The sequence below is a fragment of the Bufo bufo genome, chromosome 6 (assembly GCF_905171765.1).
Source record: "Bufo bufo chromosome 6, aBufBuf1.1, whole genome shotgun sequence".
NCBI classification, from domain to species: domain Eukaryota; kingdom Metazoa; phylum Chordata; class Amphibia; order Anura; family Bufonidae; genus Bufo; species Bufo bufo.
In genome coordinates, this window is record NC_053394.1 from 56,594,621 (window position 1) to 56,612,743 (window position 18,123).

The 18,123-nt window shown below is 45.5% G+C and overlaps 1 protein-coding gene across 1 annotated transcript in view; it reads left to right on the top strand.

Moving 5' to 3' along the window:
- Nucleotides 1–152: 152 nt before the first annotated feature.
- LOC121004165 (opsin-VA-like) overlaps nt 153–18,123 on the top strand; it is a 76,377-nt gene continuing 58,406 nt past the window's right edge. Inside the window, exons 1-2 of the mRNA XM_040436304.1 lie at nt 153–590; nt 6,487–6,697. Of these exons, the coding sequence (XP_040292238.1) occupies nt 245–590; nt 6,487–6,697 (557 nt within the window). The 5' untranslated portion in view covers nt 153–244. The remainder of the gene's footprint in view (nt 591–6,486; nt 6,698–18,123) is intronic.

Below are 18,123 nucleotides of genomic sequence, written 5' to 3' on the forward strand. Positions count from 1 at the left end.
GCACCCAAGATACAACATTGCCCGGAGTTCATTGATTCTCTTAGTGACTATACTCTTAGGTGCTCTCATTGCATTTTTTGACGGACACCCTTAACGTTTTATTTTTTAAAAATGACCGTCAGGTGGTCACCATCTTCTCCAAGACAGCAGGTTACTTCTTCATGTTGGAAGACTTGCAGCTGAACTTGCTTGTTGCCTTCTTTACCCTTCCTTCTTCCTCAACCAAGAAGTTCACACCGTCGACATGCCGACAAACGATTCTCCACCGGCAAGCCCAGAGACGTCCACCCAGTGGAGTCCGTTTCGGGGACCTCTGAAGTCTATCGAGCCATGGAACTTCCAAGTCTTGACGGCCCTCATGGTTCTGATCACGACTTTTTCAGTTCTCGAGAACTTTATCGTCATCATCGTCACCTTGAAGTTCAAGCAGCTGAGGCAGCCGCTAAATTACATCATAGTGAACCTGTCGGTGGCGGACTTCTTGGTGTCCATTGTGGGCGGCGGTATCAGTATTGCCACCAACAGTAAAGGATATTTTTACCTGGGACACTGGGCTTGCGTGTTGGAAGGGTTTGCAGTAACTTTTTTTGGTAAGAAGTGGACGCTGATGATGAGATTGCTGTCCCTCGCTTTATTTTTGCAGCCCATGGATGCAGCAGAGCTGAATTTGTCATTTAGCCCTTTTAGACTCCATTCACACATCCGTGGTGTGTTGCGGATCCGCAACACACCCGCCCGGCACCCCTATAGAAATGCCTATTCTTGTCCGCAAGCTGCAGACAAGAATAGGACATGTTCTATCTTTTGCGGAGCTGCGGACCTGAAGATCGGGGCCGCGCTACGCAAATGCGGATGCTAACAGCCCACTGTGTGCTGTCCGCATCCATTCTGTCCCCATAGAAAATTAATGGGTCCGCACCCGTTCCGCAAAATTGCGGAACAAATGCGGACCCATTTGCGGACGTGTGAATGGAGCCTAAGGATACCTTGTTTCATCAACTCTGAGACAATGCAAAGGTGAACCCTGATGTACAGTAGTTGCGCTAGTTAACAAACTCAGCCTAGCTTCCTCTGACAAACTCACCTCTGCTACATCTCGTCGTCGTTTAACCACGTTTTCTCCTCAACAGGTGTTAGCTGAATTTCAAGCGGCTCAGCCGAATGTTCTCCTCGAGCCTGAACTAAAATGATATAATTAATTTAGTATGTTCTCTATGGTTGGTTTTTGAGAGGGGCTATGCTCAGGTCTGCATACAGACGAGCACCTGAGAGCCTCGAAAATATCCAGGTCATAGTAAATAATAAGCATTTTCTCCATGTTAAAGGAAAAGCGTTCTTATTCTAACATAAAAAGAGGCGTGTAACGTAGTGAGGCACTTACCTACTGAGCCGGCGTCGCTTCCCATCATTCTCAGATGGAGATTACAGAACTTCTCTCAGATTCTTATTTGCCTGAATAGGTCTCTGTCTGTGATACAAAGATGTGCAAATCTGTCATTCTGTATTAACCCTTCATAGTTCTAATGACACACAGCAAAACAGACAGAAATCTGAACTTTTTGGGTTATTTTTTCTGTTTGCTCCTTATATTGATTGTACATGATAGACAGAGAGCAGTGATAGATTCTAACGTTTGGGATGGGAGGGGGGTAGTAAATCAATCGCCAACCTCCAGCATGCCAGATGTTCTGAAACTACAATGCCCAGAATGCTCCATTCACTTCCAATGAGTTTTAGAAGACAGATGAGCATGTTTGCATGCTGGGAGTTGTAGTGTCACAGGAGCTGGAGTGACTGAGGGTGCTGCTGATCCCTGTTGTAGACTGTTTTTAGAGTTTAGATACCTAATGCAGGCTGCCCTTGACAGGGTCACATGTTCTTATACTGTTTGCTGATTGGCGGTCGGCTCCATTTCTAGAGATTTCAAATTAGCTTTTATCCATGACAGTCACATATTATGGGCATGTGTCAGCGTTACGGATATATGTTATATGTGCCAGCTACAGCATGTACATGAATGCTCACATATTGCTAGGATATGCCCCCAATGTCTGATAGGTGCGGTCGGCTATTTTCGGAAGTTCAATTAAAATTAATGGGAAGCGCAGGCGCCGCTTCATTCACTTCTATGGGGCTTACAGAAATAGCTGAGCCGGCACTCAGGTTGTCACTTTACAGGCTCCGTTCTAAGGATAGATGTGGGTCCACTCCCAATGGTGGGACCCGCACCTATCAGACATTAGGGGCATATCCTAGCAATGTCCAAGATGAGACAACTCCTTTAAGGCTTAAAGGGACACTGACAGGCCAAAACAGCATATATAGTTAGATATATCACATTACAGGTCTTATACAGTCTTTTAAAAGCATATAAGTATCCCCCCTGTCCACCTTATAAAGAGCGAAATATAAAGTTTTATAACCTGCTTCTCCGGTCACTAATCTGCCCAAGGGGCGGCGTTTCATGTGAAAATGCGCCCAGCCAGCCTTCCCAACTGCCGTTTGAAGCCCCGCCCAGCTCATCAATATTCACTTCGCTGGGCGGCAGCTAGAACTCTCCCCAGTCCCGATCCTGCGCCTGCGCAATTCAATCCTCCGGGCATCGTTCATGCCCAATCTTCTGCGCCTGCGCCCCGCCGTGCTGTTAGATCGCGCCTGCGTACACGCAGCTGCAGCTGCCTCGAAGACGCAGGCTGGTGTGTGTACGCAGGCGCGATCTAACGGCACGCCGGGGCGCAGGCGCAGAAGATTGGGCATGAACGATGCCCGGAGGATTGAATTGCGCAGGCGCAGGGTCGGGACTGGGGAGAGTTCTAGCCGCCGCCCAGCGAAGTGAATATTGATGAGCTGGGCGGGGCTTAAGAACGGCAGTTGGGAAGGCTAGCTGGGCGCATTTTCACATGAAACGCCGCCCCTTGGGCAGATTAGTGACCGGAGAAGCAGGTTATAAAACTTTATATTTCGCTCTTTATAAGGTGGACAGGGGGGATACTTATATGCTTTTAAAAGACTCTATAAGACCTGTAATGTGATATATCTAACTATATATGCTGTTTTGGCCTGTCAGTGTCCCTTTAAGCACTAAAAATGTGATGTTCTGCAAATTTCCAATAGATGTTATATTTCAATTCATCACCATTTTTAAATGATTAGTTTGCAGTCAGTGAATAGAAACCACTATGCACAGCTAGTCCTAAGTCTAGGAAATGCTCTGCTTGCTGCACTCTCTCTGGTAGTTTGCTACAATGTTTCATTCTGCAGTCCAGGCTAAATTGTATCCATTTCCAAGCAAGGAGCAACTAGGAATGTGCCAGTTTATTGCCTCTGAATGGAAACAAGGGTGCTCCATTCATTGACAGCCAACTACTATCTTAATAACATTGAGGAACAGAAACATAAAGTATATTAGAAATCTGTAGGATTTTCCAGTTACTGTATATATGTTCATGAAACTGGAAGACGGCTTGGCATAGTAACATAGTAAGGTTGAAAAGTGACATCACTTCCGGCTCAGCCTTTAAAGGGGTTGTGCCAAATTTGAATCTTTGTCTCCAAAACCTGGAAAAAAGGGACTCGTAAGGGGCGCAGCTTTCTGAACAGACGTTCAGTGGAACAGTTATCATGAAGGCCATTTACTGATTGTGTGGGAATTTGCATTTCGGCAGACCTCCCAAGTGTCCCTCCTTTGGAGGGACAGTCCCTCTTTTTGACCCATGTCCCTCTTTTTGATCTGATGTATAGATTTGCATTATTAAACATTCACAATATTGACCCAGAGAGTATCTGTCTGGTTCCTCTCTGTATATTAGAGCACGTCTTGTATACTATTTCATTATTTGATGCAATTGGGATTTTAGAAATTTCTATATTCAGATTATTTTTGCGCTATTTCGTAAGAGAAAACTTTTGAAGTGTAAAGATATGTAGGAAAAATGGATCTTTCACACAATTAACCATAAGTGTCCTTCTTTGACCTTTCAAAAAGTTGAAGGTATGCATTTCGGGACTGGACTAGTCCCTTCATCAGGTTGTGTATTGACCTAATGAAGGAATGAAGGAACTAGTCCAGTCCCGAAACGCGTTGTTGCTACACATTTAGTAAATGGACTTGATGTGATAGTCCCTTTTTCCCGTTTCTTTTTTTTATTTTTACTTTTGAGACAAAGTTCATCTTGATCAAGTTTCTGGCAGGCCAACTAGGCAGCGGCTGTCTTTACTTTATATTTCAGGTTGTCGGGTTATTGTGCCCTTAGCACAACACCCCAAGGTAAGTGGTAACAACCCCCCCCCCCCCCCCCCCCCCCCCGATCTACTTAAAGGTACTGCTCTATGTGCTCTGTGTGTTTTTTACTAGACACTATATAAAAATGTAATCTCATCTCCTAACCACAGGGGTGTGACTGATAGACCACCATCTATCCCAAGAATGGGGGTCCTGTGTCCCCCTGTCTGAATGGGCAATGGTCAAGCATGCGATTTGCGGCTCAATTTGGCTCTACAGGACCATTGAATTATAGCACATGGCAATCTCCAGCTTCCCATGGAGATGAATGAAGCAGCAGCGCACATGCTTGACCTCCGCGCCATTCATATGGTCGCTATTCTCAAAGTTGCCACAAGTCGCATCCCCACCAGTTACACTCTTATCCCCTGTCCTACGGATCCTCTGGATCCCCACCAATAAGACTTTCATCCCCCTATCCAATGAATAGGGGATATTGGTAAAAAAAAACTTTGCTTTGTGAACTGGAGAGCATCTTCACCATAATAGTTAATATGCTGCTGAAGGCTTCCCAGGGTAGAAGAACTTACCTTTGAAAAGTCCGATTTTTATTCCAGAGATGCACAGTATTTCCCCCGTATAAGCCACTGAAGGCTCAAATGTTGGAATATACATCCCCTTTTCTGACTCTCTAATGCAAAATGTTCAGAAAGTGAGTTTTCAAGACTGTGCAGTAATTGTAGTAAATACAGAGAGGAGATATTTCCAGTCCTGCGGCTTTCTTGTTAGAGAAATTGTACGAAGCCCTGATCTATAATCTTACAAATCGCAGACAGACGTTCACTTGTTAATAGTTTTTTTTACAGCTTCTCACACTAATGTCGAGTGCTATCACATCCAGGCAGTGTCCCTTATGGTGACAGCTAAGGTTATTCTTTCCATAAGGGCTCATGCACAGGAACGTATTTTCTTTTCATGCCCGTTCCGTTTTTTGTTTTTTTGCAGACCATATGCGGAACCATTCACTTCAATGAGTCTGCAAAAAAAAGGGAAGTTACTCCACGTGTATTCCGTTTCCATATGTCCATATTTCCGTCCCGCAAAATAAGTGGAACATGTCCTATTATTGTCCGCATTATGGACAAGGATAGTATTAGGGGCCAGCTGTTCTGTTCCACAAAATACGGAATGCACGCGGATATCACCCGTATTTTTTGCGGATCCGTTTTTTGAGGACCTAAAAATACATACGGTCGTGTGCATGAGCCCTAATTAAAAGTTATCCAGTTTGTTAGTCTCAGTTTTTTTTTTTTTTTTTTACGGCTTTGAAGATCTTGTCTTGTAATCACTGAATAGTGACCTTCATTATTTACTTGCAGTGAATAATTATCTGTCCTGGTCATGAGATGGACACACGACGACGAGCATGGTTCATTCCAGTCATCAGAAATTAGTCCTCAGCCCATGACCAGGACAGTAAACCAGGAAACAATGACAGTTACTATTCAATGACTGCAAGCAGAGATCTTAAAACCAGTGAGGAACTGATTCAGAACATACATGGGAAAACTGTATAACAGTTCCTTATAAAAAATGCATAAAATTTCCATTGCTGTATCTGTAATATCCCTTTAAATGGTGGAAACCCGTGATGTAAGGGGTGAAGTTTGGGGGTAGTTTCTGTTCCACGTCTCATCAATGCAGGCTCCGGCATATAGTGGCAGACTTAAAGGAGGCCTGTCATTTCTACACAGCTTATGATATGACAGCCCTAGAGTATCTTTTCTTGCAACTCTGCATTATGGCATTTCTTTGGTATTCCTAGTAAAAATGTACGTATAAATTGACAACTGGGTGGTTCCATTCCCCTTGTAAAAGTGTGCAGAGGAGTCCCTACAAAATCTGTCTCTATCAGCACTGATTGGGCAATGTCAGAGAATGGACAATTGGTAACACACAGTTATCAATATATATATATTTTTAAATATCTATTTAGTAGGAATAACAGAGGAACAGTACAATGCATATGAAACATACGATCCACAGTTGTAACTTCATGGGGGATACAAGTGTCTACTAAAAATTGCCTCAACAGGAGAGGTGACAAGTCCTCTTTAATATACGCAGGTACTCCTTCCCATGTCCACATGGAACCACCATGTTGGTATATACTATATTGACGATCAATACTTTAATAAGCCATTCATTAATTATTACTTGTGAGGTTCTCAAACAGTTTAGGACTCTTTCTTCTTGCTCCTCAGGAATCGTAGCTTTGTGGTCCCTGTCAATCTTGGCCTTTGAGCGGTACATCGTGATTTGTCGGCCACTTAGAAATCTCCGTCTTCGCGGGAAACATTCAGCCATTGGTATTCTGTTTGTGTGGGTCTTCTCTTTCATTTGGACAATTCCTCCGACCATGGGATGGAGTAGTTACACAACGAGTAAGATTGGAACCACGTGTGAACCCAACTGGTGAGAGGTTCTTCTCCTTTATTGTTTTAACCTATAATCTATATTAATTTGCAGGTTGGCAAGTATTTTCAAGAACTTTTATCATTACAGAGGTTATCCCATCTTAGACAATGGGGGGCATATCGCTAGGAAATGCCCCCATTGTCTGATAGGTGCGGGTCCCACCTCTGGGACCCGCACCTACAAGGAGAACGGAGCGGGAAAAGTTGAGGAGGGCGCACTGCGTATGCGGAGCCGCCCTCCATTCATTTCTATGGAGCCGCCGAAAATAGCCGAGTGCTGGCTCGGCTATTTCCGTCGGCCCCGTAGAAATGAATGGGAGCGGTGGCCGCGCATGTGCAAGGCACTCCCATTCACTTCAATGGGAGAGGCGGGGAGCTGCGTCTGGTGGTGGATGGACCCCGGGAAACTCCAGCCACAACTCTCCCCGGCTCTGTTCTCCTTGTAGGTGCGGGTCCCAGAGGTTGGACCCGCACCTATCAGACAATGGGGGCATATCCTAGCGATATGCCCCCATTGTCTAAGATGGGAAAAGCCCTTTAAAGGCTATTGACACCTTTTGGGGCATTTTTTTTATGATTACATTTTACTTATTTTGGGCCAAAAATCATTTTTTTCAATAGGTCTTTATTTAAAATGTTCTGCCAGTTCTGATATACATTGTTAAAAATCAGTCTATTTGAATCTTGTCACCTGACAGCTCATGTGTAGCTCTTATTTTTGATCTCCTGGCCTCAGAAACACTCATTATAGCTCAATTCATATAAAACTAATAAGAATATGGCTTAAATAAGTCACGTGAGCCGAGAGAGGACAGGATTCAAAGAAAACAGACTTTTTAAAGACCTATTGAAAAAACCGTTTTAGCCCAAAATGATTAAAAGGCAATCATAAAAAATGCACCCAAAGGTATACATAGCCTTTAAGTGTATCTTCTGTCAAGAATCATGATCAATAGGTAAGACCCTGTTCACACCTGTGAGGGCGACTCCATTCAGAACCTCTGTAACCAATTCCATCACATTTTACCATGAACTGTAAAGGTATAGTAACATATCCTACTGTTACTGGTTTCTGAGGAACCCTTAACTAGGTTTCAAGACATTCCAGGGTTTCAACAAACCCTTCTTGGGAGAATTTACTCTACCTTCATGAGGATTTGTGTAATCCAGAGTCCCTTATTACTTATTCATCAATCACCCTTGTCGCCAAGTGTCCGTGGGTTCAGAAGTCAGAGTAACCATTTCATGAGAGGGAGTGTGGGGCTGTGAGGTTCTGCAGCTCTTTATCATGGATGATAGACTTTGAGAGGCGTTCAAGGGGTTGGACAGGATTAAAGCTGGAGGAAAGAAGGTTTGTACACAAACATAGAAGAGGATTCTTTACGGTAAGAGCAGTGAGACTATGGAACTCTCTGCCTGAGGAGGTGGTGATGGTGAGTACAATAAAGGAATTCAAGAGGGGCCTGGATGTATTTCTGGAGTGTAATAATATTACAGGCTATGGCTACTAGAGAGGGGTCGTTGATCCAGGGAATAAATCTGATTGCCTGATTGGAGTCGGGAAGGAATTTGTCCCCTAAAATGAGAGAAATTGGCTTCTATCTCAGTTTTTTTTTTTTTGCCTTCCTCTGGATCCACTTGCAGGATAACAGGCCAAACTGGATGGATGGAGGGCTTTTTTCAGTCTTACAAACTATGTTTCTATGACTGGAAGAACATGGCCTCTTTCTTTCAGAAACAGCCCCACACCTGTCCATGGGTTGAGTCAGCACCACTGGGGCTAAACTTCAATACCGCACTCAACATACGGACAGGCGCGGCGCTAATTTAGGCAGGAGGCAGCCATCTATTTCCAGTCCTGGGCAACACCTTTATTTAAAGATAGTTGTAACAGGGTTCCGAAGGTGCACTCGGTCCCCCATTAGCCGCAGACCTGCTGCTTAGCTTCGGGAGCGAGGATCTGTGTTTGACCTCGTTCCCAGGGCAGCTTTACTGCTCCTAAGTCTGCCTTGAGCGCCGAGCTGATCACTCGGTGCTCGACTGGTTGGTCTGTCGGTCATGTGACGCTGGCCACGTCACATGACCCTCACTCCCCACTATAAATACAGGCAGCCTGCTGGCCACAGGTTGCCTGTTAATTTAGGTTCCACCTGTGGTTTTGTCTTTCCTGGCGTACTTACCTCCTGCTGAATTCCTGACGATCCTCTGCCTGCTCCTTGTGTACTTTGCTGCTCTCCTGGTATTCTGACCCCGGCCTCCTCCTGACGATCCTCTACTGACTCCTTTGGTACTACACGACTCTCCTGTTATTTATGACCCCGGCTTCTCCTGACAATTCTCTGCTTGCTCCATTTGTACTTTAAAGCTTTCCTGGTATTGACTCGGTCCGTTCACGTCCTGTTGTTTGTCTGTCTGTCATCCCTGCACTTAGTCCAAGCTAGGGATTGCCGTCCAGTTGTCCCCTGTCATTAGGACTCGCGAGGCAAGTAGGCAGGGCCAGGGGTAAGGGTGGAGCGCAGTGGTCACTTCCCTCCCCCCTGTGTGTGTGTGTACGCGACCGTTACAATAGTGATGAGCGAACTATTAAAAAATTTGATTCGGCTGCTTCGGCAAATAAAAAAAAAAAAAAATTGCTTCTTGACTAATTATTTGGTCAAAATCACATTTCTTTTTAAGTAGAGGGTGCAATGACAGCGAGCGGCACAATCCCAGTCATTGAACCCCTCAGATGCTGCGTTCATACATGAAATAGAGTGTGTACATTTTTTTTAAAGAAAACAAATCATACCTAATTCATCTATTTGATCTCTACCAGCCGTTGGCATCTTGATTGAAGATCTGGCGTTAAATCTTGCTTGGCCCGGGATGACGTCATCACCCCTGTCGGCGTGATGACAGCATACGTCACATTGGATTTCGTGCAAGATCTTCAAGCAAGATGACGGCGGCCATCTCAAGCAAACTGATTTTTCTTTTTTCTTTTTTGCTACCATGAAGCACAAGGAAATTCGGCTTCGCGGTGAATCCAATTTATCCTGAAATTTGGAACAAAGTCCCCAGCAAAAGTTTCCTGATATGTTTTTCAGATCGGAAGGCTTGTTGGGAATGGAGCATATAATGAAGGATATTAATATAAATGATATTCCCAGCTTAAAGTTATTTCTGACCCTGCCAACAGATCATTTATATTTGATGCCTGGGGAGACATACTATACTGAACCGATTGAATTTTACCCTGGAGATAAGCAGCATTATAATTATTTGGCAGCTGCTCATCTCCCCACATTCTGTTTAACATGTATATTACTGGGGACATTGAGGCCGATGGCTATGGGACGTCATCTATTGTGTCTATGACAGTCATCCAGCGCCTCTGTCTGGCTTTAGGTGTTTACATTCAAGGTGACCCTGTAAATTAATACATATGTTGTCAGTCACTTTGCATTATTCATCCCTCAATGCATTGCACACACCTGCCGTGCACCATAGATTGACACTAATTAGTGAAATAAGTGTAAAGAATCACAGCTGTAGAGATTATCTTGTCATAAAAGTGAACTCGTGTGAACTGCTGATTATACTGGATTTGTCTCCTAGAACATATGTGACATCTTGTATCATCAGGGGAGAGACCTGGTGGCAGGAGACCGGTCGCAGCCATGTGTAGTCATCAATATGCAAAACCGAGGCTTATTAAAATACCTTCACTACAGGTACGGAAGAGAAGAATAATGAATAATTAAGAAGCAGGGCCGCCATAATCTGGGAAAAGGTAAAAGAGCCATAGACTAGTGAGAAAATATTGTAATATCCGAAGCACCTTCAATTCCTCTAAAACAGGGGTGGGGAACCTTTTTGCTGCTCAGGGCCATATGGATATTTGTAACATCGTTCAGGGGCCATACAAAATTCTCAACTTAAAAATTTGACGGCTATATTTGGTCAAACATATAAGTGACTTAGGGGTAAGTTACAGAAATTGTGCTTCAATTAAAAAAATCGAGAGCGCTCTATTTTTGCAGCACAAAGCAGCACCTGCACTATATATTACAAATAGTACAGGCGCCATTTTTACCACACATAGCTGTCTAATATTTAAAGGGGTTGTCCAAATTCAGAGCTGAACCTGGATATACCCTTTTTTTTTCACCCAGACAGCCCCCCTGAGGCTAGCATCGGAGCATCTCATGCTCTGATGCGCTCCTGTGCCCTGCGCTAAATCGCACAGGGCACAGGCATTTTTAGAAGATCCGGTGACGTATCGGGGCTCTCCATGGGGCTGACAGGAACCCCGGTGACGTCACCGGCACTGATGGGCGGGACTTAGCGCTGCCCTAGCCAGTAAAACGGCTAGCATCGGAGCATCTCATGCTCCGATGAGGCTAGCATCGGAGCATCTCATGCTCTGCTGCGCTCCTGTGCCCTGCGCTAAATCGCGCAGGGCACAGGCTTTTTTGTTTTCATTAACACTGCCGGGCGGTAACTTCCGCCCGGCAGTGTGTTCGGTGACGTCACCGGCTCTGAGGGGCGGGCTTTAGCGCTGCCCTAGCCGTTTTACTGGCTAGGGAAGCGCTAAGTCCCGCTTATCAGTGCCGGTGACGTCACCGGGGTTCCTGTCAGCCCCATGGAGAGCCCTGGTACGTCACCGGATCTCCTAAAAATGCCTTTGCCCTGCGCAATTTAGCGCAGGGCAAAGGAGAGCATCGGAGCATGAACTGCTCCGATGCTCATGTCAGGGGGGCTGCCGGGATGAAAATGGAGGGATGTCCGGGTTCAGCTCTGAACCCGGACAGCCCCTTTAAGTTGAGAATGTTATATATTTAGTTCTTTATTTGGCATTAATGGCAGCCAAGCTCATGCCAGAGGGGTCCAGAGAGGGGTTCACCCAGCTTTCACTCCCCCTGCCACTGTCTCTGCCTTTTTCTTCGCAACTGTCCCAACCTTTGTCCCTTTCTCAGCCTCAGATCTGCCCCCACCTCCATCAGCCTCAAATCAACCTCCTATCAGACCCCCCAGCCTACATCAGCCTCAGGTCAGACCCTCATCAGACCCTCCCCAGCTTTAGATCAGACCCCCAGCCTCAGTTCACACCCCCTTCAGACCTCCCAACTTCAAATCAGACCCCCATAAGACCCTCCCGAGCCTCAGATCAGTCCCCATCAGAGCCTTCCTAGCCTCAGATCAGCCCCCATCAGTCCCTTTCTCAGCCTCAGATCTTCCCCCACCTCCATCAGCCTCAAATCAACCTCCTATCAGACCCCCCAGCCTACATCAGCATCAGGTCAGACCCTCATTAGACCCTCCCCAGCCTTAGATCAGACCCCCAGCCTCAGCTCACACCCCCTTCAGATCTCCCAACTTCAAATCAGACCCCCATAAGACCCTCCCTAGCCTCAGATCAGTCCCCATCAGAGCCTCCCTAGCCTCAGATCAGCCCCCATCAGTCCCTTTCTCAGCCTCAGATCTTCCCCCACCTCCATTAGCCTCAAATCAACCTCCTATCAGACCCCCCAGCCTACATCAGCCTCAGGTCAGACCCTCATCAGACCCTCCCCAGCCTTAGATCAGACCCCCAGCCTCAGCTCACACCCCCTTCAGATCTCCCAACTTCAAATCAGACCCCCATAAGACCCTCCCTAGCCTCAGATCAGTCCCCATTAGAACCTCCCTAGCCTCAGATCAGCCCCCATCAGACCCTCCCTAGCCTCAGATTAGGCCCCATCAGACCCTCCCTAGCCTCAGATCAGCCCCCATCAGACCCCCCAGCCTCAGATCACACCCCCATCAGACCGCCCAACCTCAGATCAGACCCCATCAGACCCTCCCTGACCTCAGATCAGACCCCCATCAGACCGCCAGCCTCAGATCAGACCCCCATCAGACCGCCAGCCTCAGATCAGACCTCCCGCCTCAGATCAGACCCCTCAGCCTCAGATCAGACCCCCAATAGGCCCTCCAGCCTTAGATCAACCCCCCTCAGACCCCCAGCCTCAGATCAACCCCCCTCAGACCCCCCAGCCTCAGATCAGACCCTCCATAGGCCTCCCAGCCTCAGATCAACCCCCCTCAGACCCTCCTCACCCTCAGATCAGACATTTAAAAAAATAATAATAATAATAAACTTACCTCTCCAGCTCCGGATGGCGCTGCCTCTTGGCAAATTCACTTACCCTCCTTGGTCTTCTTCCTGCCTCGCTGTACTGTGACTGCACAGCGTCAGGTCATAGTGCGCGTCTATGTGCACTACGTCCTCACACTGTACGTGTCAGAACACAGCGTGGGGCCGGAAGAAGACCAGGGAAGGTGAGTACAGCTAGCAATGCTAGCTCCCATAATAGAAGCAGTCATTAGCATTTTCTGGCAGGTTCCCCACCTCTGCTCTAAAAGAATAACAAAATCCATTGCATATTAGACATAAGAGATAGATAGATAGATAGATAGATAGATAGATAGATAGATAGATAGATAGATAGATAGATAGAATAGTGTAAATTTGCTTACTGAAATGTATCTTTCCTTGAGTCCAAAGGCAGCACACACAAAGGGTTAATGTCTTGCTCCTCCCATTTAGGACAGAAGATAAATCATTAGTAAATCAGACTAATTAACCCCCTTAACTTACATTCATGTCAGATGAGAGCTTTGGTAGGATATAGGACATCAACCTTAAAATCAATTGATGTATTTTTCAATAAACCCCTTTACATGATAGCGCTTACAAAGTCTGACACCTTCTTGGCTGATGCAATTGTCAACAGAAATAAAACCTTCCAAGATACAAACCTTAGTGGTGCTTATGTAAGAGGCTGAAATAGAGATTCAACCAGGGTATTGAGGAGAACAGCCCGGTCCCAGGCTGGAATAGGAGGCTTAACCGATTAATTTAAATTGAATAAAGAACTCCGATCAGCCGCCCCCAGCCTCATATCAGACCCCACGAAGTATGCACGGGGAAATTCCTTCCTAACTGAAAGACAGGCCATCTATTCTTTCTAGTGGATCTGCTGGATTCAGGTAGCAGAACCTCTTGAGCTTTGTATTGAGGCTGTCCCCATTTCATCTAAATGGGGGTACCCCATCTTCACACAATCTGTTAAAAATACAGTCGCTGAGACTTCAACTGTGACCTGTTTAACCTGAACCTTCAGAATACCTTGAATCTGGATGGCTGTCTACGGTTTGACATTCCACTGCCCAAGTCATAATTTGACTGTATTGACTGTTCCGTGGATCAGAGCGAGTCCTGTGCCAATTGTTGATATAGCACATGATGGAGATATTATCTGTTTGCTCCACCACTGACTGATTCTTGAGCATGCCCTAAATGAAGAGCTAGATATATTGCTCCCAGGTCTCTGATATTGAATCACAGATACATCTCTTGAGGAGACAATCTCCCCTGAACTCAAAGAATGTGGAAGTGTACTTCCTAACCAGAGTTATTGGAATGGCGAGAAAAATCTACCTTGTTCAGTATTTCTCAGACAAAGTCATCAAGACAGGTCTTCCCGAGTTTCTGGCTTGATCACCACAAGACGAACCAGACTTGATAAACATTGGTTTCTTCCTGAAACAATGGTGGTTTGCAATGTACACTAATGCCCATGTTACGGCTTCTATCGAAGAGGTCAGGAAAGTATATATTTGTAGACAGAGCAGCTGCCTGGCCTGATCTGAGAGCGATCTTGACTAGCAACAGGAGTGGCGGTTGCACAAGAGAGGGGGGGGCTTGCACAGAAGTTGCTGGGGAAGCCCTGTTCAAATATTTGCTGTGGGTCCCAGTTACTTCTAGTTACTCCACTGGGTCCTGACTGGCACTTGGTGACAAGACCTTAGATTTCACATTCACCTGTGAGAGCTTAAGAAACCAGTTTCTGGAGTCTAACTGGAAGCTAAGGGCTGAGTTAGTGCCACAACTAACTTAGTAAAAACACCAGGCGATGAAGAGAAACCAAAGGCCAGTGAATTGAAGATGAGAAACCCTGGTGAGTGATGGCCATAAAATCGTCCTGCTGGTGAATGTTGATAACAAAACAGAAATTCACATTATGAATTTCTTCCAAAAAGGTATTAGTTTAGACACATCAGATCTAGCCCCCATCTTACCTGTGGCTTTGGCACTGCAGCCACTCTTGAAAAGACCCCAGGAATTTTCTAGGAATGAGGTCAAGAATTTCCTGTGAAGTCCCGAAACAACCACCATATGAGGCTTTGTGAAGGGTTGACTTTTTTCCCTTGGGGGACAGTTTCTTTAAACTAAGGGAGTAACCTGGGTGCAAGATTCTATCCAGGTGTCTAACGTAATCCTTGCACAATTTGAGAAAAGGTTTTGTAATTTTGCTCCTACTGGAAGCCTGGCATCATACATTTGATGTTTCCCTGTTCCAAATTTCTAGTTTCTAGAACTTGGAGAGCCTGAACACTTAGAACTTACTCTTCTCTAACTGTCCCCTCTGAACCCCTCTTAGGTGATCTTTGGAATAAAAATGTCGAGAATGAAAGTAGACCTAGAGTTACACTGCCTGTCCAAAAAAAAAGTCGCCACCTGGATTTAACTAAGCAAATAATTATGAGCCTCCTATTGTATAATTACTGCATGGGTGATTATCTTTCAGCTGGCAATAAGTTATTTAACCCCAACTGGTGCAATGAGTTGCTTCTCATCTCTTAAACAACCATGTCGAAAGACACATTTCGTGGTCGTGGAAAAGATGTTAGTCTGTTTGAGAAGGGTCAAATCATTGGCATGCATCAAGCAGAGAAAACATCAAAGGAGATTGCAGAAACGACTAAAATTGTGTTAAGAACTGTCCAACGCATTATTAAAAACTGGAAGGATAGTGGGGACCCATCGTATTCGAGGAAGAAATGTGGCGGGAAAAAAATCCTGAATGATCGTGATCGGCGATCACTTAAACGTTTGGTGAAATCAAATCGAAGAAAAACAACAGTAGAACTCAGGGCTATGTTTAATAGTGAAAGTAAGAGCATTTCCACACGCACAATGCGAAGGGAACTCAAGGAATTGGGACTGAACAGCTGTGTAGCCGTAAGAAAACCACTAATCAGTGAGGCAAGCCAGAAAAAAAGGCTTCAATTTGCCAGGGGGCATAAAGATTGGACTCTGGAGCAATGGAAGAAGGTCGTGTAGTCTGATGAGTCCAGATTTACCCTGTTCCAGAGTGATGGGCGCATCAGGGTAAGAAGAGAGGCAGATGAAGTGATGCACCCATCATGCCTAGTGCCTACTGTACAAGCCTGTGGGGGCAGTGCCATGATCTGGGGTTGCTGCAGTTGGTCAGGTCTAGGTTCAGCAACAGTATGTGCTCCAAGAATGAGGTCAGATGACTACCTGAACATACTGAATGACCAGGATATTCCATCAATGGATTTTTTCTTCCCTGATGGCACGGGCATATTCCAAGATGACAATGCCAGGATTCATCGGGCTCAAATTGTGAAAGAGTGGTTCAGGGAGCATGAGACATCATTTTCACACATGGATTGGCCACCACAAGAGTCCAGACCTTAACCCCATTGAGAATCTTTGGGATGTGCTGGAGAAGGCTTTGCACAGCAGTCAGACTCTACCATCATCAATGCAAGATCTTGGTGAAAAATGTATGCAACACTGGATGGAAATAAATCTTGTGACATTGCAAAAGCTTATCAAAACAATGCCACAGCGAATGCGTGCCTTAATCAAAGCTAAAGGCGGTCCAATGAAATATTAGATCGTGTGACCTCTTTTTTGGGTGGCGACTCTTTTTTTGGACATGCAGTGTATATTGTGGAAAGGAGACAACTCTGATTGATTCTAAATAGAATTAATTTGGTGAGGAACAAAATGGTTTATTGGGATCACATGAACTCAGAGGCACATTCAGGGCCTATTCACACAAAAGTATTTTTTCTTTCCGACACGTCCCGCAATTTTCAGATCTCATGTGGACCAATTATTACAATGTGATTGAGAGACATGGACAGCACACAGTGTGCCATCCACAGCCACACATCCATCCCACGGCCGCAGAAAGAGATAGAAAGTGTCCCACCCTTGTCCATATTGCGGACAAGAATGTGCATTACCATTATAAGGCAGGATGTTCTGGACTGCAAATGCAGAATGCACACGGCAGCATCCGTGTCCTATGGATCTGCAACTTGTGGTCCGCAAAAATCGGATATGGCTCTGTGAATGGACCCCCAATCTTAGTGACTAAGCGAGACTTCATCGGGAAGCAATCCCTATGTAACTAGGAAACTGAAGGCAAAGACCTTTTTGCACACTGCCATAGATAAGGAATTACTATGTTTCAGCAGTGAAACCATCTTTCTGACAGGAAATAACCGATGCCAGAAAAAGAAAAAAAAAAGTCTTCCTAGCCAGACTGGCCACTGAGGCTGCAGGATCTGTAACAACTGCTATATTCTAGCTCCCACATAATGTTACCTGTCTGGCTGGGACCACACTCCTGCCATACATCCCTTTTAATATAGGATCATCAGGAAATACCCTAGAGTTTGATTTATTTATTTATTTTTTTATCCATTTTGGGTTTATCCCCTCTAGGTGCAACCATTTCAAGGTGAGCTAGCAGAGCTTTTAATAATGAAGGTAAATGAAGATACGACATCATGAAACAAAGGTCTTCAGAATCCTCCTGATAACAGAGTCCAAATCCCGATGAGATGAGGTAGAAGATAAGGTAAAAGGAGTTTTAGATAAGTGAGGTATATGTGCAGAAAGGACCAGAGTGAAAGTTTCTGACTGCTGAGAAGTAAACCATTCCACATCTCCTACATTGTCCACAGTTGGTGCAGACATCTCCTGCATTGTCCACAGTTGGTGCAGACATCTCCTGCATTGTCCACAGTTGGTGCAGACATCTCCTGCATTGTCCACAGATGGTGCAGACATCTCCTGCATTGTCCACAGATGGTGCAGACATCTCCTGCATTGTCCACAGATGGTGCAGACATCTCCTGCATTGTCCACAGTTGGTGCAGACATCTCCTGCATTGTCCACAGATGGTGCAGACATCTCCTGCATTGTCCACAGTTGGTGCAGACATCTCCTGCATTGTCCACAGATGGTGCAGACATCTCCTGCATTGTCCACAGATGGTGCAGACATCTCCTGCATTGTCCACAGATGGTGCAGACATCTCCTGCATTGTCCACAGATGGTGCAGACATCTCCTGCATTGTCCACAGTTGGTGCAGACATCTCCTGCATTGTCCACAGATGGTGCAGACATCTCCTGCATTGTCCACAGATGGTGCAGACATCTCCTGCATTGTCCACAGATGGTGCAGACATCTCCTGCATTGTCCACAGTTGGTGCAGACATCTCCTGCATTGTCCACAGATGGTGCAGACATCTCCTGCATTGTCCACAGATGGTGCAGACATCTCCTGC